Consider the following 21,318-nt stretch of genomic DNA (forward strand, 5'->3'; position numbering starts at 1 on the left):
TAGCACCAGGACATCCGAATCCAGCACCCATCGAACCCATAACTTCCCCGCAGTTCCCCAAGCCCCACCTCCACTCCTCCTCCTATAATCTATTATGTTTATTCGCATTTTGTGGATGCCCGCGACGCATGGAAACTTGCACCGTTGACAAACGTTGTCATGACTCAAACACGATGACTCGCGGAATACGGGTAACGTTGCCGACTAGGAAAACAAGGCAACAACAACGACCACGGCTCGCATGAGGAGGTCATTCGTGAGCAATGTTGCTTTTCGAAAGTAATTCGGGCGGCCCCCTTCCCGCCTGCCCTCACCAGGGGAGGAAGCAATCTTCATGTGGAGGACATTTTCTCCAAGCATGCCAGATTTGATTGACATTACTTTCGACACGCTATTTACACCACAGCATTGTCTTATGCTGTCTCTAGACACAAACAGACAAAGATGGTAAACTTGGCACTCCTTTTCTTCTCCCCCTCCCCCTCTGTCTTCTTTCTTTCTTTAGAAAGAGCCGAAGGGGGCTTTTGGTTTGACTTTTCATTTGCTACTCGTGAAAGACCAGCAACACTAAATGAAATACATTTCATTTTTTAATACAAATAGTACATTATTTACATGTGTTTTTCTTTGTACTACCTGCTAGATTCATAATTCGTGTGCAATTGAATGGATTTGGAAGATTCGTTTTCAAGCTAATCGTTCGCTTATATTTTCTAATTTTCTACCAAGATAACACTTCTTTGTGACATGCACACACGATGCCGAAAAAATATGAAAAAAGATTAATCAAATCTGCCCATAAATGATATGGATATCTAAAACAAACAAACAAAAAACACAAACAATACTGAGTAAAGAGATTAGAGAGATTTCTCTTGCGGAATTTCAGAGCATTATTTCGGGGGGAGGGGACATTTCACGTAGCGCAAATTTGCTCTCAGCCAATCAGATGCAAGGATTTCAGTAGCTCATGACATTTTGTCAGAAAAGATATCGGACAAAACGCTTCATGAAATGCCCCTTGATTACTGCATTAGAAGTAAGGTATTACAGAGGCCGAGAAGTTCGCATGCCTTTCCTCCAACAACCTAAACAACAACAACAACAACAACATCAAAAACAAAAATAAAAAAGCAAACAAACAAACAATAGCAAGCAATGGTCTGCAGATTAAATTACTTAATGAACTCGGGAACCCAGAAAGGTATAGAGGGGAGGAGGAGCGAGCCAGATTTAATCTTATATCCTCATTACGAACGACTTTCTCTCGTTATATAGATTTTCATTTTGCCCACTCTCGTATATCATGTCAGTTATCTTGGCAACTTGTGTATAATCAGACTAAGTAGCTCTTATTGAGATCAAATTGTCATCAACAGTGATTATCATGCCCCAACGCAAGCATAGGGGTATATTATTGCTTTACTGCCACGGTAACCGTTCATAGTACTACGATACGTCGTCTCACGATATTCATACAATCAAATCCGATTCTTTTTCTGTTCACTACCGAGACCCTTTCTGTCAGATCTTAATACGGACACTGTGGGAAAGGTTTTGTTTGATAATATCAAAAATGAAAGATGAGGTGTTTGTGTTTTTGTTGTTATTGCTTTGTTATGTGTATAGACGTTGCGTGTTTAAAGGTCCTGTTCAAAAAAATGTTCGAGATATCACTTTTGATGCATATTGTGTAGTTGCATCACAAAACATCCTACCATAATTATACAACTTTTGCAATAAAGCCTAGAATATAAGGAGACATCTCTACTTTTCTCATTAAACCATTACTAAACGGTTTAGTCTGGAAACATTTTTATTATAACTATTGTTCACATTTGGTATATTTAACAATACTTATTATCCATTACACTGGTTCAAATTTTTACATTGGCTGTTTCTATCCCTAACTCACATTTTAGAACTATTTTGAAGCACTAATGCTTGGTATTCGTTTCATCTGCAAATGGTTAATTATGCCTTTAATGGTAGGGATTACCTGCGACAACAAACTGACCTCATTTGCTCTTAAGGGGATTGCGCTTCTGAAATGAATCAAAAGATTATGACGATAACATCGGTAGTGTGATGACGACAATAATAATAATTATTTAAAAAATTGATAAACAGCTCCTGATGTGCCTGACTCAATGGAAAACAGAAAGGTCGCTGCCATTGACATGAAGTGGAGAGTTGCAAGGACATTTTCACCCCAAGTTCATCTTATGTGACGATTTTATCTCGCCCAGCCACCGACAATAAAAATATGCTATTTTGTTTAAAAACAGAGAGCAACTCAACAAAATTTCGGAAAACAAAAGGATTTAGCTCGACCATCAACTTCCGGTGATACAACATTTTGATTTGGGTTCGACGCGCTCACTCTTTATAACCTTGTAGCCATTTTGATGCCAGCATACGATAAATAAACGGAGAAATCGTTTAATCCATGCGATTAACTTTTATTGGCATCATGGGAAAGCGGCACTACTAACCGCGTGCGTCATCGTTGGAAAAATCTTGGGGTCTCCTCGACTTCAAAGTTATGTTTTGAACTCGGCATTTGCTCGCAGCAAAACATGAAAATGTCACGGGAAAAAAAAAAGTGGCGGCCACTTGACTGCGGGAGAAGGCGCGCTTGTGTATATACGAAGGGAAAAGTTCAAGTTACGAAGCAAGTACCTTTCTAATTTGGCATTTGCCAGAACACTTTTGTCAAATGGTGATGAAATAGATTTATTTCTTCACAGATCTCATGCAATTACGTTCCATCTCTGCATAGCCGATTGCCATCACTGACCGTTGTTACAAGACACCAAAGTCTCTATTTCTTGTCTGGTGAATATCTCTATCGACGAAGCGCTTGTCCCACTCTTGCTACATAAAGTAACACTTTCTTTATCGTTGGTCGTTGGCTCGCGCGCTATTGACAGTATTTCGTACCAACGAGTGTTGGCACAAATTGAAGCCAATACGATTCTCTTTTCCTTTTTCTTTTAATATCAACAATGCTCGTGATTTCTAGAAAGGCTTTGCAGTTGACGAGGCTTCAGCGTATGGTGTGTTTAGTATTGGTCTCGTTGTAATTCTGTTTCGATGAATCTTCCATAGAATGGCCAAATCGTATATTACGACCGCACAATATTCACGAAAGCACTTTAGCTTGTGGGAAAAGAGTTGCATATATTATCATGTCTCGAGAAGTGCAAATTTCAAATATTGATGAAACAAAAATTATGTGAGATATTGACTTGATTCATCTTAAACCGCCGTAGCATCAAGTTATCACAAAAAGTCCAGGGCCCAAGCGTGTTTGTATAAAGCGAACCTTCACGTATATCAATGTTTCATCGTTGATATTATACTCAAACCTATCTTATCAACCAAAATACACTCTTTAACCCCCTGATTACCACCACCCTTTAAACCTATTGACTTTGTACGTATGGATGTTGCCTATGGGACTGAAAGGAATCTGTACCAAAGAGCTCATACAACATGTATCGCAAATTCCCATTCAGGATATCCAAATTAAGTGGATCCAAACAAATACTCACAAACTTATTGATGTACGTGTTAGAAATGTGATGAAAAATGACAATGTCAATATTACTAATCCGTGGAAGAGAATTTAGGGGAAAGAAGAAATCCAGGCCTTAAAACTATAAGCACTATAGAACAATACAATCTAAAAGAAAATGAATAGAAAGCAAAAATTTGAATTTTGTTGAAATTGCGTTATCATGAAGTAATTAGGAGATATTTAAGAACTTTGAACACTTCAGGAAGTTCCAGAACTTCCTCGTCATAGTTTGCTGATTATTTAAAAAAGCCACTCAATGTTAAAACACTCGAATTTCGGTCAGAAACTTACCCCATCCCCATCGCAACACACATACACACATTTTGTGTTTTGTCAATCTTGTATTTTTCTTTCTTTTTCAAACAAACAATGATTTATTTACAAATTACATGATACAAATTTCATTATGACAATATAAATTCCACAATGTCAATATTACGAATGAAAAAGAAAGAATTTTGTATATAAAGAAGGAAAAAAGAAAAGGGAATGGGAAAAGAACAAACACATCAAAAAAAAAAAAAGAACAAAGGCACCCCCCAACACAGCCCCATATCCGGTGAACCCGCTCACATTCTCACTTCCTCAAATACTTAATCACAAAGTTACAGTACTGGTACTGCCCGGGAAGCATTGATTATGTGTGTGTAAGAAGGTAGGAAAGAAAGCATATAAACAGCAAAAACAAAAACCCAAACAATTACATCCTACAGCCTGCCAAACAAAATGATCGGAAAAGTTCGATAAAAACAGAGTATTATACACTTCAATTCCCTAAATATTTAGCTCTTCCCATTTCAGTGAAGGGAGCCCTATCTTACAAGTTTAATCGCTAATTCCTTTTCCTGATCTTTATAATCTATAATCATCATTGAAATTTCGTTCGTTGAAGCAGGGAGGTATAGAAAAGGAGAGACAACTCTTCGTAATTCATGCAAACACATGTTTGGGTTCAAAGCGTTACAATGGGATGTCTAGCATTCCACTATACGCTTTGAAGTCATTCTCTGCACCGCTCTAGTTGCAAGTTCGGAGACGAAGAACGCATTTCACCTTTCGTTGAATTACAAGCTTTATTTCCCCGTAAAATTTTAAATGAAATACTCGAGTTGATTAAGAGTAGTTGAGGAAAGAATTCAATATTATAAACATATATTTCTAGTTTCTTCGTAATGCGCAAATCGAAATGAAATGAAAATTAGGCCCTCTTAAAAATCTAATATTTTTCTATAATGCGCACATTTTCGCATGTTAGTTTTCTACGCTTTAATCTGGGATACTTTGATCTTTCAAATAAAGTACTCCGCTAAAGCGTGCTCCAGCGTGCTTTTAAACTATTTGCTGTTAAAATTGTCAGTTTTACACTGCATTTTGATTCGCTGCTCCAATTTAAGGTACACAAATTCATTGTTGCCATCACATTGAAAGAGAGAGAGCGAAATGCAGTAGGGGCAAGTATTTCTAGATGTGAGAGCGCTAGTCCTAATTATTGATACTCTCTTTTGTCAAAGCACCTGATTTCCACCTGTAGTTAAGCGCATAACTTCTCGGCGGTGTTGCGCATGACTTCAAAGGAGAGCAGGAGTTGTCTCTCATTTTCTTACACCTCCCTGGTTGAAGGAAGCACTCCTTTAAAGCTAATAGATCTGGAAAAATATCCTATAATGAAAATAATGGAATTGCACGTATCAATTCTATGAGAATTGAAAAAAACCCACACACATACAGACACACACACACACACACACACACACACACACACACACACACACACACACACACACTCACTCACTTATAAGAACCGGAAGGAGAGAACAACACCAACACCACTACCATCACCTCCACCACCACCAACAACAACAACACCAAAACAAAAGACAGACTCGACAAGAGGAGGTGCTGCCGGTCAGGATGAGGTTGAGTTTGGAATCAAGAGGGGGAAGATGCCCCTCTTCTCAAACATGATAACAAAATTAGCCCGCACTCTACCGCATCCCAAGTGCTTTGGAGCAAATCTCAGCAATCAGCCCCCGCCGGATACCGCTACTCCATAATTGGGCGACAATTAATTGAGGAGTGGGGAAATGTACGTGCGCCCGCTATGTTCGTCCAAGACACTTCTCCTTTTATAGTCTTCTCTCTTTTTTTTTTACCTCTTTCCTTGTTGTTTATTGAGAGCTGTGTCAATTTAATCAAACTTGTGGCGCTATTAATTACGTATTAAAAATATCGCCGAAGATTGGAGGGCAAACACGGCGGAAGGGGAAATATTATGATGAAGTGTCTCTGATGGTGATCTATAATCACAATAAAGTAATTAAATCTTCATCCCTGCTTCCTTGCCCGAAGTACCTCTTGAAGTACCTGGTAGGAAAGAGAAAAAGAGAGAAAATGAATTAAACATCAAACAGGGACGTCTCCAAACAGTATCGCGTGCAATGTTAAGCTTTGATCTTTTTGCAGCAAGGGGTTACATAAAGATATCAAAAAGAAGATGTATTAAATCACCGAGAATGAAGAAAAGACTGGTAATTTATTGCGTGGAAAGTCATTCACAGGTTATTACGTGATGGCCTGGGACGGTCTACACCCTTGAGTGAGAATGAAAGGCCCCAAACGCTTGAGAGGGTATTCATAAAGATAGTGTTACCAAGGAGCTTCGAAGCTCCTTGGTGTTACCTTCTGGAAATAGTAATTGAGTCTGGTGTGCAAGAGTTTACCAATGGTAGCGACACCGTATCAAAGCGAGTATCTAACCATAAAAAATGATAAAGCAGGCTGATGTAGGTTTTGTGTTGGTTTTTGCTTGTTTGTTTTTTTTTAATACTGAAATGCTATACATACCAGTCCTCTTCTCTTACCTGATAACATAATATCATGCTCAGTAATATACATATTAGAAAGATGAGTTTGTTTTACTTTGTATGATACATCGCATTTTTGTTTTTCACTTCATTGTATCTTAAATGAATATGAAACATATCTACAGATCAAACAATAGCATCAAAATGTGAAAATCCCATGTATACAGAATTAACTTTGCACATTAGATAATAAAAGTTACAGAATACACTCAAATAAATCAGTCTATATAATAAGAGTATGTCATATTCATATTTGGAATCCAAATAATGTGGGGGAGAGAACCTACAGAAAAGCGATGGGGGTATAGGTTCCCAGAAAATGGACCTATAACAGTAAGTGCTACGAATCTAAAGTTTTCTAAGCCTCAGACGAACACAAAGGTGTATCAAGTAATGAAAACACGTGTACAGAATCAGTCGGTCATCAACATACTTTTAAACCCACCGATGAAGAAAGAGAATACAATAGTGAGCTTTAGATCTGCGACGCGAACGCTAAAACGACGCAGCCTCACGAGTTGGACGACGGAAACGGCTTTCTCGGGCATGTGTAGAACACCGTTTTTGCATAATTAGCGTCGTCATAGCGTTCGCGTCGCAGATCTAAATCTCGCTACTAACAATGATATACATGTACTAAGTAGCAGGGGAGATGTGTCATGGAATATGAGTATCTATGCTCAGAAGTGTGCGCAACGAGGCATGCTTTGACCGCTTTGTCCGGGAACATCGTGGCAGCATTCTCAGATGGGCTCAGTAGCCTTCTCGTAGAAAAACAAAAGCAAACACAAAAACGAGGAGCCTTCTTTCCATTTCCGCTCAAAGTGCTATTGCACAACGTGTTCAATTCTCTTTTCAGGATACATGAACAGACAGGATAAAAGATCGGGGATTCATCAAAATCAAACCTAACAAAAAAAAAAAGAAAGTTCCGGGGTGTTTAATTTGGTTATGTTTTCACGTATAATTGCTCAAAGCTACAACCGCATAAAGGCAAATTAGCTGAAGTAATAAAATGATGGTGGTGTCATGGCTTCGCATCGTGTCTCATTCACCTTCACATAAAACCTTGTTTTGTTTTGTTTGTCACGAAATTGACAAGAAACGCTTTAGATCATGTATGTCAAATTCCGTTGTATTGCAATAGCCTACATTAATGAGGAAAGTGGTTGTAGTGGCAAACTGTAGAAAACCTGACTAAATTTGGATCATGCTATGTGGTTGCAACTAATATCGTTTTGTTTGTTGCTGTTGTTGTTGTTTTTCAGTTAAAATCGAGTAAAAAATCAGAATTTCAAGAAGGTGCAAATGTGTGGTACGATTTTAGTGACATTTCTGCCATTTTGCTTGATAGTGACATTATGCTCTCAGTAGTAAAGCTGTGTTTGGCGTACGGACATGACTACGGATCGCGAATAGAATGCAGAGCAGTATTTGCCTTCTACGTGCTTAACAGCGAGGGAATGACATGTGGGGGGGGGGACGATGGCTGGGTGGTAAGCATGCAGTTAAAAGGCGACGCAGCCCTTCTCTGTTTCTCCTAACCACGACACTGCCCATTTCTTTTTTATCATATCTTCGTTGAATAACAGTCTGTGTTTTATTTATATATTGTTTGTTTCTTTTTTGTAGTTCAATATCTTTTGATATTATAACTGGATCCTCTGATATTTTGCTCATAATTAACATCAATAAACCGTGGTTATTCTGTCCAATTTATGTCACATTATTTCAGAATTTGTTTGTTCTCCATGTTATGCGGGAGTAGGGGATGCCATTGAGGCAAACCGCATCACAGAATAATTGACAGATGCGAGATGGGCTAAAGAATCATTTTAGGAGCAATTAAATAGGCTCTCTGCGTGTGTCAGTCTGAAACGACTCTACAAAATTTGTCCGAGGTTGTCGTTAGGTTTGTCTGATACTGTATGATACAGCAACAATTTGCGTCAGACATCAGTATCTCATGAAAAAATATTGAAGAGATTTTACGACAGGTGGCTATATGTGATCACGACTGATCAGGTAGGAAAAATCCAGTTCTTGTTGCAATAATCAGCACAAAGGATTGCCTCCCAGAAGTTTAAGTATGATATGACCTTTAATCGTCGTCGTCACTGCTGTGCTAGATGACGACTACCCCGATTTTATAATCTCACCATGAGGATATTAGATTTAGTAGAGAGACGCCTCGTCATAACAAATGTGTTGACCTATAGTGAAGAATATCCCGTGGTTCTTTTCTTGCTCATTTTTTCTGAGGAGGGAATAGTACGATATGAAGTGCAGAAATAGTGCAGCTAACGTGGTCACAAGTTCGATAGCAACGTTGTAGCCTGTTGGTTTATAAGGCTTAACTTCATTCGAACAAAAGACGGTAGAGTGTGGTACATGAGACAAAGCCCATCACTGACTCATGTTATTCATGGGTTTGGGGTAAGGGGAAAAAAAACCCCTGAACATATCAAGCCAGACATTGGGCGCGCTGGGATGATAAGGTTAAGGAATTATCGGGCATTGTTCAACATTTTACATGCTCTCGCTTAAAACACCCCCTCCTTTTCCCTCCTCCTCGCAGCAGAACTGTTAGATCATTCCACTTTGCAGTCCTGATCGGGGCTCCCCATCAATTTGTGATGAGGGAACTTCGCGAGTGTCGGTGACAGTTCGTTTTTCTTTCCCTTTTCCGTATGCTGTCAATTTCTGTTTGTATTTGCAGGCATTTCTCCCCCTCTTTTTTTCTCTCCCTCCCTCCTCCTCCCTTCTCTTCCTCTTCGGTTTTTAAACGAAATTATGTGAGTAAGACAGTTTGGGAGGTTTATTCTGGCGATCAGGATTCGTGTTTGATGATCGTATGTTTCCCTCAAACAAGAGACGCCACTCCGCACTGAATACCGATTTATCAGCTCAGCATTTTTTTTTTCAAAGCTGCTATGTAATATCTCCAGGCTATGTGTATCTGCGCACGGCGGCGGTCGGAAAAGGAGCGTTCTGGCGGACGATCCACGACAATGGTACACACACGTCGTTGGAGACCGAGCGATAATTGGCAAAGTACACAGTGCCCGGCAAACAAAACGTTTGGGAACGATAACTGGTAAATAGTGGTGTTCGTTTTTCCTTTTATTTTTTGCGCTCCGTGAACTGCTCATTAAGCAATAACGTTTTCTTCCACCTGTCACGTGACTGCACAGAATGCAAAACACGTTTTGCCCCCTGGTGTCCGCTAGTGGAAAAGAGTTGGGCGCCATTAACAGTCGTCTGGTTGCACCGTGTCTCCGTGGTCGAAAACACGAGATACGATCAGCCGATAAAGCAACGATGGAAGAAAGAGATGTTCGGTTAGAAGAAAAAAAATACAATTCAAATGGAGAAACGGTCCCGATAAAGCAGAAAGAGAGCGAAAACGTTCAACTTAGATCAATTTATTGACACAATATATTGATTATGATGATAGTATACGATAAACCGTCGGCCGCAGCTCTTTACCCAAGGCTGCACTACATGTTTGAAATGCGTCGACGACATAAGCCAACGTCACATTTAAGATTGAGAATCCTGAAATTGACAGAGAGACGGCTCATTTCAAAACAACCTTAAAGTGCACAAGTTATCATAATATAAGTTATCATGTAATATATTGTTGTATTTGTACATAACTGTTTTATTTTGAGGGAAATAAATACATAACAACTTACCAGCCAGAAAAGCTTAATTACCGGAATCTCACTGCTCTGGAATGTGGACTTGAAATCTATTGATACGTTGATATGGGTTTATTCGTCTACAAATATGTTTGGATGAATAAGAAATCATTAAACCGTTCTGGTGTGAGCCATGTTTATGTTGCTCTGCACTGATGATAATACATAGCTGTTTCCTAGCACCCCTCTATCCTATATATAGTGTCACCCTTATATCACGCCCTATCGACGCTCCATTGCACCATGACATACTTCAAAGAAGTGGGAGCACTTGAATTGGGATAAAACGCTGTTAAATGAGTTTTATCTAAGTTATGAATTTTTGTATTCTTTATTACCAGGTTACTGTTTTAACAATCATCTGACTGCTAAAAAAACATACAAAAAGTAAACTCACGAATCTCATGTCTTATTGGTGATAAATAAAATAATTTCAAAGCAGCTAAAAATACATAGCCTATAACATCTAGGCCTATGTTGGATCTGTTCTAAAAACTCAAAACATCAGATGCATTGCGATATTCTACTGTCACTGACACCCTTTAACCGGATGACACACATTATTCAAAGGACGCATCAAAATGTCGTTTCATTCGCAGCTGGAAGAAAATGTAATTACGACTCCTAAGCCTCTTTAGGGTCATAACTTACACTGCGATATTGCTCATAAGTGCATGGCTTGAGACAATTGGTACGATTTAGTAAGATCCCTCGTGCTTGCTCTTTGGATCATCGTTTAGCGCTTTTGATGACGTCACTCCATCTCATCTTATCTTGCACGTTCCGTCTTCTTAGTGCTCGTCCGTATTAATGATGAAATGATTTGTGGAAATTAGAAGGACCGCGAAATGGGCGGGCAGTACTATTCTGGTGAATCCAGGCATAGCGCAGGAATTAATTACAATGGATTCAAGTAATTACTGAGAAAGGAAATGGCTTCATGCTGACGTCGTATTGCTGTCATGTGTTTGACTACTGTAGTAAAATAAATTGCGATGGACGGTACTTAGTAGCACTGCGTTTCTGCCTCCTCCGCCAATGCAGATTATAATATTCTATACCACTGGATGATTGATCGTTTGATTTTAAAGTAAGTTGTTTCAAGGATTTGACTGTTCTGCGCTGGTTTTTAGGGGACCCCTATTTACTACATTTTTTCTTTAAGGGCCTTGTCAAAATGCCCATGTTCCCCTCCGGTGTGTTACCGGACACAGTGGATTTGAAACGAAAGAGAATCGACTATAACCGATGTATTATGCAATAAAAAACAAGCAAAACCACATAAGACAGTCATTCCCGCTTATAGACCTTTAGTGATGACTCTTGAAGACACTCACCCCCCCCCAAAAAAAAACCACCCATACATGCAAAAAAACGCACTTACACACACACACACACACACACACACACACACACACAGCGAAATAAACGTAATATTATCACTTCACCATTTGCCCACTTTGCATCTTAATCTAAAGCATTCACAAAGAAAAGAGTAGCCATACGAACTCGCCAATTGCCACTCTTCCATAGATACATAATAACAGAGAGATGTAAAGGGATTGTGTAGTTTTGTTTGAGACCTTACTTCAGGTTTCTAACATTTTTGGGTGAGATAATGAGAAACCTCTCATGAAATATGAAAGAACATATAATTCCAAGAGGAAATCAACGTTTATTTGATGAAAATTGGTTTTGAAATGGCTGAGATATACCCAAAACAGAGCAATCCTAATAAAAGGTGGGACCCACCTTTTATTACAATCGCTTTGCTTTACTTTGTTTTTGGATATCTCAGCCATTCCAAAACCGATTTTCATCAAGTAAACTTTGAATTCCTCTTAGAATGGTATGCTCTGTACGATTTCACAAGTGTTTTCTTGATATCTCGCAAAAAGTTAAAAGCCCAATCCTCATCTCCACCAATACTAAACCATCACTTTAAAGAGATTAGAAGAGAGAAAGATAAATACACCCCAAAACACACATACTTTTTGTTTTCAGTGATCTTTTTATTAATTCCATTTCCTTTGAGAATATAACAATTCAAAAAAAAATTACGCACATTCTACATAACATCTGTCATAAATCATGTAGATATTCCTACAGTTATGAGACATAATCCATAATCCATAAAACAAAAATAATCATTCAATTCATTTTAAGGCAGATATCAAACAGAAGAGAGGAAATAGAATGAATTATCCGATCATTCCTTTTTAACTACAAAACAAACAAGCAGAATTCATATATGCAATTGTGAGCAATTTAGCCAAACACTAAAAAAAACAGGAAATGAAATTTCTATTATATCAAAAGAACGATGACAACAACAACAACATAAACCACCCTCATTCCCACCTTTCCACCATACCCAACCCTCAACTACTCATAACTTTAAACTTTAAACCCCCCCCCAAAAAAAAGTCCTTCTCATCTCTAAACCACCTCCCCACCCTCTACACCACATCCACCTCCTTACCCGAGACAGACACACTCCCTCTCATCCACCTCTCATCTCATCCACCTTTCATCCACCCACCCATTTACACACCCACCCTGCACACACATCCGCTTAACACACACACACACACACACACACACACACACACACACACACACATCCACTTAAACACACTTCCACACCCCCTGCACACACATTCACTCACCACAACACACAGTTATTTCTGCTCGCATTCAGAACATAATAATTATGCTAATTATGCTTAGGATATATGCTGCATACACACAATACATGCATGCACATACACATATCATACATACAACATACATATCCACATACCTACATATATATTTTATATACACAATACTTATCTCTGAACTCAAAAATATCTGAACTCAAAAATATCTAAAAAAAAAACAACACATGCGCACACACACACACACACACACACACACACGCATACATACACTGCACTCAGAGCATGGGGTATAAACTGGAAACTTACCGTGTATACTACGGAAAGTTTTGCTATTCTCTGGCATTTTCTGTAATATCTGATGATATTGAATAATTTTTTCTACCTTCCAGTCATATGAGTATACCTTACGAGGACAAAAATGCGCATACAGTGTGTTTTCACAACATTCCTCACGTATATAATTATACAGCTGTATAACTCTTGACATACGCTCACACATAAACAGCTTAGTCGGACCACGAATTCAGTCTTAATTATTAACAAATGTCAAATCATATTTAATGCAGTGTCAGAGATGAACAATTCATCAAATTCAATAACAACTTCGTTCCGATGAGCTGTTCTGATCTCCCTTTTCTTGGCGAGCTATATTCACGGCGGGGGAGATTGAAATACAGAAATGTGCGATGACAATGCATACAATGGGCAAGTAATTTGTAATTTCCTCTTTTAATTGTCCGACTGTAGACCGGGTCATTGACAGTGTCACGCTTCGCCAGCCCTGATCTCCCGCGCGGTGTCAGCACGGATTGGCGAGCGAGCGACTCTCAGGAAGTGGAACAAGAAGCGGGGACGAATAGTAATATTATCTGGCTACAAAACAGCCGTACATCATCATATTCTCATCTGTGTTTTATGCAGAAGGGATTGTAAACGGGGCAGATAGAGAAAGAAAAATCCGGAAAAGCCCGCAATAGAAGGACAGTTCAAAAGCAATTATTGCGATATTTTAATTTTCTTTGTTATGAATGATGATCACCCATTTTCGTCAGCAACGTCCTCGAAAATTATGGAGGGTGCGATCTCACTTTCTTGCTTCCAGAGAGATTCAAACAATTACGAAAAGCAACGCGCTACCAACCAGGTAAAAGAAAGAGAGAGAGAGAGAGACAAAAGAATAGTCCTCAGAACACAAACAACAGATATTGTCTGTGGGATTTTGTCGTGAGCTTCACGCCCATTGTTGGAAACTAGACCAACAAGCTCCGACGCACCGATCCAAATTCATATTGATCCGGGTGATTTGGATTCATTATGTTTACAAGGTTGTTTCTTTTTGTTGTCGATCGGCGAGTGCTGAATCTATTACTCGGAGATCGAGCGCTGCAATTTTATTGTTTTATTTATTTTCTTTTTTGTGCGTGTGCGTGTGTGATAGAGACTGATCGGGCAGATTTGAACAAACTTAGTACATTGTAATATGATGACGATCTGTTTGAAGTGAAAGAGAAAATTGCTCGATCGATGCGTTGGCATTTTTGTTTCTAATTTTGCTGGGGGAATTCTGTTTGATTAAATGAAATAGATCTAGCCTCCGGAAAGGGGGAGGGGGAGGGGGAGGGCATAACGCGAAAAAAGGGGGAAAATCTATACATCGTAGCAAACACGAAAATCGTTATTAATTTCATTTGATATCTCAAGACCTGAGCGAGCGATGCAATAATAGCTGTGCTAGTCCTGCCATCGATGTTTTGTAAACGATTTGTCCAACTCACTGAATCTCCGAAAAAAAAAAGAAAAAACTCATTAAAAACTCCGAATCATTGTTTTCATTTACTAGTAAACCATTTTGTGCAGCCTGATAACAGGAAATTCGTCCAAAATGGAAGAAATGAAATGAGCATTACCGTCTATATGAAATATGCCCCGTTGCATAACATTCATAAACAGTCTTTATATTTGTGTCTGACTCGGCTCATCTATTCATGCGTCACTTTGTTTTATTTTTCAATGTTTTCATTAAAATCTGCCTTGTCTGCCTTGTAGGCAGAATAAAAACAATCAATTCTGGCCCGCCTTTCTTATGTTTTCTGGTTTCTCATAATTATCAATAAACTTTGAAATTGAGGTAATTGACTTTTTTTTTCTCTCTTTTTTCTCCATTCACAGTTACATCTCATTCACTGGAACTGTACACTGTATGGCAGCCTAGAGGAAGCAATGGGGAAACCAAACGGAATCGCCATCATTGGACTCTTCATCCAAGTACGTAATAAAAATGAATACATTTTTCATGTATTCACTTCTACAAAAGGGATCAATTTTTGTCTCAAGCCTTTGGCTTTCTTTGTAAACTCTCCGACACATTTTACACTGTATTATAATGTTTATGTATTACGTGGAACACCGTTAAGTAAAAGTGTGGAGGTTGTTTCTATGGTTCCTTATATTCCACTTAAAACAGAACAAGTCTGGACAATGCTGAATGGGCCTTTTCAGCAGTGACTGCAAGCACGTCATGTGCGACAAGTCTGAACTATGGTCCGCGTGTTTACGCGCCGGTCAAGATTCGAACCCGTGTCCTCCAATGTTAGAACTGGCAATACATCGCGAGAAGATTGTAATACATTTATCTCCAATCACGGATGAATATATTGTTCATAGCATAAGGTCGTTAAAATGATGATGTATCATCGTCCCTTTTGCTATCTCTTCATCTCTTCCCCCTCCCCCATTACGATTACCTGTACAGCGAGAAGAAGAAGAACAACAACAAAATGCTGCTCGTTGGGCGACTGATCAGTCATATTTGGCTATATCGAACACAACCAAAAACCACTCATCAATATAGTTCTCTGACCCTATGTGACTCGATGTGACTCTGGTAAGCTCTGATTCTTTAAGCTCGTCATCATCCTCGCTGCTAGGGTCATTTTCTGAAATGAAAATTGAGAGGGAAGAAAAATAAATCTGAAATAAAGATGTGTTTCCCCCCGTTTCAGAAGACAATTTGCCTTTCTAACCACATTTTTTTTTTTTTGGGGGGGGGGGGGGTTTACTTATTAAGTTTTATTCATTGTGATGTGTTCATTGTGAATTTAAAATTGGGATAATGCGCGATATTGCGACCTGCAAGTAAGATGAGTAAAATGCTTCATTCCCCACCCCACCCCCGATTCCTCTCTTAAATGACTCAGACGATATGCTTGCCCCCCTGCCTCAAACGCCAAATATTCAATTTAGCTCGCCTCCTCGCCTCCGTTATTGAGCTCAATAGAGAAAGACGCTATTCAAATCCTGCGCCCGTAGCTATGAGAACGAGCGAAGCCATAACATTAAGCCCTAATTTCACCGTCCTATAATATTGGCTCGGAGCGCGGCTTTAAGATTTCTTCATTCTGGATGGAAATCAAACGTAATCTGCTTTAGTCGGGGATTGTAAATGAAGCCGCTTTAGACGGTATCATCGTTAAACATCTAAGCACCTTCAATTTTCTCCCCATTCAGCTTGAAGAATAAATATGAATTATGACATTTTGAGCGTCGATATGCCGTAATTTTTCTATCGTTTCGCACACAATGCCTTAAACTGTAATAATGACCGATTAGGATGTTTTCCGCATAAGAGAGAAGGGGACTCAAATGGGGGTACAGGATGTTCGGTAGTTGGAGACCGACGAAGACGTTAACTTTGTTAACTTAACATGGAAAATCATTCTATGAAACACGCGTCTCCGCGTACAAAAATTAATAACGGCAAATCAAGTCGTTTTGTGCGATACTTTTCCCTTTATGAACTTTGTTGGTGCTTACGTAGAAAGGAAACTTCCGTTTCAGTGAGCGGTAAACTACTACTTTGACATGTTAACGTTCTGTTCAATCTCTCACATAATTATACTCATGCTTTTTTTTTTCGGCCTGTCATTAATTCACTCGAAGTTACGCGCCGGCATTGAACAAGCAGGCGCAGAAAATTATGCTACGTCGTAAGCATAGTAAGAAAACCTCCGTGACACTTTGCAATATATTGTGAAATTCAATAGTGTGATAGAAAAAGATTTGCTGAATCTCCGTTATTGTATCCTTTTAAGTAATATCCCGGTGAACGCTTGCTTCTACATGCAGAATAATTTGCCGTCTTTGCAACACGAACTTTGCTGTTGGCAGAGTAGAAGCTACTATTTTTTTTTCATGATAATAGTTGATGGAAATGCGTGCGGGAAAGAATCTATTCGAATTCCGGCGAACAAAAGACGAAAAAGAGATGCTATGTGGTTATCCATTTTTACCGTTTTGCAGAAAAGATTCCACCATCAAGACTACTGTGTTTCTGTGGGATAAAAACAAAGGATGATTTCATTGTCATCATTATATCATCATGACGTCATCGAAAGAAAAAAAAAGAGAAGGAAAAAAACATCGGTTCAGATAAGCAATAAGATCAACTATCCGGAAGGTTTGTGGTGACAGGGCAACGATGTCCTCATCAAGCCCGAACAAGATTAGACGGAAGAACCGGGGCGGATGAAATGAAGGGGTGAAGAGGGAGAGGGAGCGAGAAATGACAATCTCCTATTGTGTTTAACCCCTCGCCAATATGACCGGCACCTTTATCATTTTTCTTTGGACAACCAGTGTTGTGCTCCCCCTCTTCGGTCTCCTCTGGTTCATCAACTCTTTCACTATCGCTTCCCTTTTCCCCATTACCCCCGCTCGCCTCTGAGCTCCTTTCCACTTCATTTTGACTCGGTTTCCCTCCCCCCGTCGACCCATCCTCACACCCATCGGTGCCTTTCATCTTCCCGACCGGCTAAGAGCCCGCCGATGACCCACCATGTTTTCATCTCATCCGATCGCTGAACATCCCGCGGCGCTGTCCGACAGTTTATGACGCCGATACGGAGCCAATCAACGCGTTACTCAGAATAAGTCGTCTTTTTCTTCAAAGTTTAAAAAGAAGAATAAGAAGGAGAAGGAAAAAAAAGCCGAGAAGAATACGAAGGGTTGAGGTTAAGGACTGCGAGCGGAGGAGTAAGTTATAACGGAGTCCTTACCAATCTAACACATGAAATTGCTTTATATTCAGAATTAATTATTACGACTCGACTGATGGACATGCGGAGTTCAAAGGCGTGACATTTTTATCGCCGACAAGTGGTGTGCCGGACATGATTATATAAGAGGAGGAGGATGAGTCTGTGCGCGGGTTCTTTGCTTGCTAACAATGTCAGATATAATGAGGAAGAGACGAGAATTGGGCTGGATGTGATTAAAGTGACAGTGGACGGTTAACCTGCTTAATGAATAAGTGGTAACCTTCCAAATGAGCCGTCCCAGACATACGCAGACTGGTAGAACGTCCTATAAGACGTACCCCGTACCCCTTAGATTGATGATACTCGTCTGAGCTTGGAGCGATCTCTGAACACACGTTCGATGTAACAAAGAGATGGCTAGGTCACACAATACATCCCCGCTTATACCACGCGTTAACATAATTGACCCACTTAATACAAGAAGGGTTGTGTTTCCGAACTGATTTTTTTTTTTCGTTTTTACGGACCAAAGAGTTCCAACGAATACCCAACGAATTCGAAAATTTGAAGATACGTTCTCAACCGTTGCTAATACCAGAATAATTCGAAACATGTTTGACGTTCTTTGTGTTCATTATCTATTCGTAGGGATTCGCAGAGATACACTAGAGATTTTGGACATGTTCAGAATAAGGAAATCGGATCCATTGTATCTATGTAATTTCTTACGGATAGCTAATAAATACAAAGAACGTCAAACATGTTTAGAACTATTATAGTATTAGCAACGGATGCGAACGTATCTTCAAATTTTCAAATTCGGTGGGCATTCATTGGGCTTTCGCCCTAGTGTGACGGGGCCTGAATACTGCGTATAAAAAGGTCTAGAGTTTTGTATTTGGATGCATTTTTTGCACCTAAAACAGAAGAAGAGCTTATCAAAGATAATATACAACTACCATGGAAAAGGCTGAATGGACCTCTTCAACTGTGACTGTACAGATTTAGGAAGAGAAGGACGTTGTCAATTCAGAGTCTATAGCGAATGTTTTGTTTTGGTTTGTTTTGTGTGTTTTTTTTTATGCCTCCGCCAACGAAGTGGCCGGAGGCATTATGTTTTCGGGTCGTCCGTCCGTCCGTACGTACGTCCGTACGTCCGTCCCGTTTTGTTTTTGTCGTTATCTCAAGAACCGTGTGGTGGTTTTACATCAAATTTGGTATGAGGGTATATCCTGGGGGTATAATACTTTGTTTGGATTTTAGGGTCACGGGGTCAAAGGTCAAAGGTTATTTTGTGAAAAAAAACTTTGGTAAAGTATTTTACACACTATGAGACATGAACGTTTAACTTGGTATGAGGGTAGAGTATGACAAGACAAATATTCACTGGTATTTTGGGGTCAAAGGTCAAAGATCACAAAGGTCCTTATGATATAACAAAAATGAAATATTTTAATAATATCACAGATGTTAAACCCATAAACTTCAGTTTAAAGCCACTGATTAACATTGTGTTTGATCGATTTAAAAAATTCTAAAACTGAGCTGCCTGACCAGTCTGATTATGTTCAGATGGATGACAAAACAAACAAGAATGCAAAAAAAAAAAATCAAAGTAACACATTAACTATGAAGATATCTATGATAATTGCATTTATTCTTGGTCCGAGAATAATTCTAGCACAGCAGTCTATGGAGGTGATTTCAAATTTTTTCTCCATGCCTTGAAAATTACTCAATGCATAAACTTATGAAAGGGTCAAAGTCAAGTTAAGTTCTTAAATCCCCAAGTACATGCTCTCCTATTCATCCAATTAAACATAGGTCGAGGAAGGTGAACATTCAACACATTTGTGACAAACATGTAATTTGAAATATTTTTCCAATTTTGTGAAAATGTAATCACACATTGGCCACATGAACTATAGACCTATTAGGAGAATCATGCATTATGGCGGAGGCATACCAGTCGCCTTAGCGACATTTCTAGTTTGTTGTTGTTTTTTTTGCTCTGAACTAACAATAGTTGGAAGTGCAAGAAGAACGACAAAACCCAAGAAAATTTGATGCTACTTGTAAGCAAATATCAACCAATCGCTGCAAGAATTTCTGAGGATCTACATGACATCCTAATTCATCTTCAAGCGGTACGGATGATTATGCGCGCGACCATGATAAACAGAACGTACTCATTCTCTTGAGTTTATATAAATCTCTTCAATCTATTGTGATTGTCATCATGTTGATCGTTTAAAAAAAAAAATCAAAATAAAAGAGTTATTCTTATTAATCACCCCCCCCCCCCAAAAAAAAAAAATGATAATAATAAGAGAAAGAAAGTATAGCCCCTGATTGTAGTGAAAGCGCTTACCGCATGAGATAACATACACTTTTGGCGGAAAGTCATGTTAACACTCTTGTATTTCTCTCTCGGATTTCTTACAGGTTGGACGCGAGCACACAGGTCTTCGCACCTTCACCGACTACCTAGAGGCCGTGCAGTACAAGGTGAAAATGAACGAGGGTTCTACATTCAGGAAAGGGGCTGGAAGGGGATGGGTAAAATAAAGAAACTAACATAGGGGTGGGATAAAAGCGATGATAGTTATCACCATGATACGCAAATAAGTCAAATCCTGCTTCCTCGAATGTTTGCAATTCTGTTCACAAGAGGAGAGAAAAGGTAAAAATTAAGGCGGCCATCGTTAATCGCACTTTGGCCAAGCAACAAAAGACGCGCAGGGTAAACATCAGAATAAGGAGAGATAAGACCATAAAGGATATAAGCCCTGTGTGGTTTATCATCCCCCTCCCCCACTACGCCCCTCTCACCCATCTCTCTCTCTTTGTACTCTCTGTCTGTCTGTGTGTGTGTAAAGCAATATTCTAATTTTGACAATTCCCCATCTCGACTTGATTTAAAAACGACAAGAACATTATTACAACTTAAGATTTGTTGGGAATTTATTTCATTTTATATCGAGAGATCATTAGTTTCACAATCTTTATTTTTCCTGCAGTTTGCCACCTCAACGTTGACTGTTATCGAGATTTTATACAAGGGTGGTGTACACATACGTGTCGAATATGTACTTGAGGCGAAGATATACATATTATCTTACTCTTTGATTATCTCTCTGAAGAAACGAAAGTCATTAAAGAGTGCAATCTATCACGGTTAAGTTCCAGCAATGTAGTAATTGAGTGAGTTCGCCTTTTTGAGATGCCGGTCACTAATGATTATGAGTTCCACTCTCATATCACGAACGTTTTTTGCTACCAATATGAAAACAGAAGTGAAAATAGTAGAATTCTTTTTTTTTTTATTTGACTTTGATTTTTTTTTTGTCTCGCTTTTTAGTCCCATCAAATGTTGATTGGAAGCAACTCTCGAAATTCAATTAAAACTTCAATAGAAAACACCTGTCTTTTAGCGTCTTTGTTTGTAAGGTATCTGATAATGAATAT

The 21,318-nt window shown here is 39.1% G+C and overlaps 1 protein-coding gene across 1 annotated transcript in view; it reads left to right on the plus strand.

Moving 5' to 3' along the window:
• The window catches only part of LOC139739764 (carbonic anhydrase-related protein-like), a 75,919-nt gene that overhangs the window by 36,373 nt on the left and 18,228 nt on the right, over nt 1-21,318 (plus strand). The window contains exons 5-6 of the mRNA XM_071650361.1: nt 14,984-15,079; nt 20,296-20,358. Coding sequence (XP_071506462.1) covers nt 14,984-15,079; nt 20,296-20,358 — 159 coding nt within the window. The remainder of the gene's footprint in view (nt 1-14,983; nt 15,080-20,295; nt 20,359-21,318) is intronic.

The sequence above is a fragment of the Diadema antillarum genome, unplaced genomic scaffold (assembly GCF_040938485.1).
Source record: "Diadema antillarum isolate AM-2024a unplaced genomic scaffold, OU_Dant_1.0 seq00000817_RagTag, whole genome shotgun sequence".
Lineage (NCBI taxonomy): Eukaryota > Metazoa > Echinodermata > Echinoidea > Diadematoida > Diadematidae > Diadema > Diadema antillarum.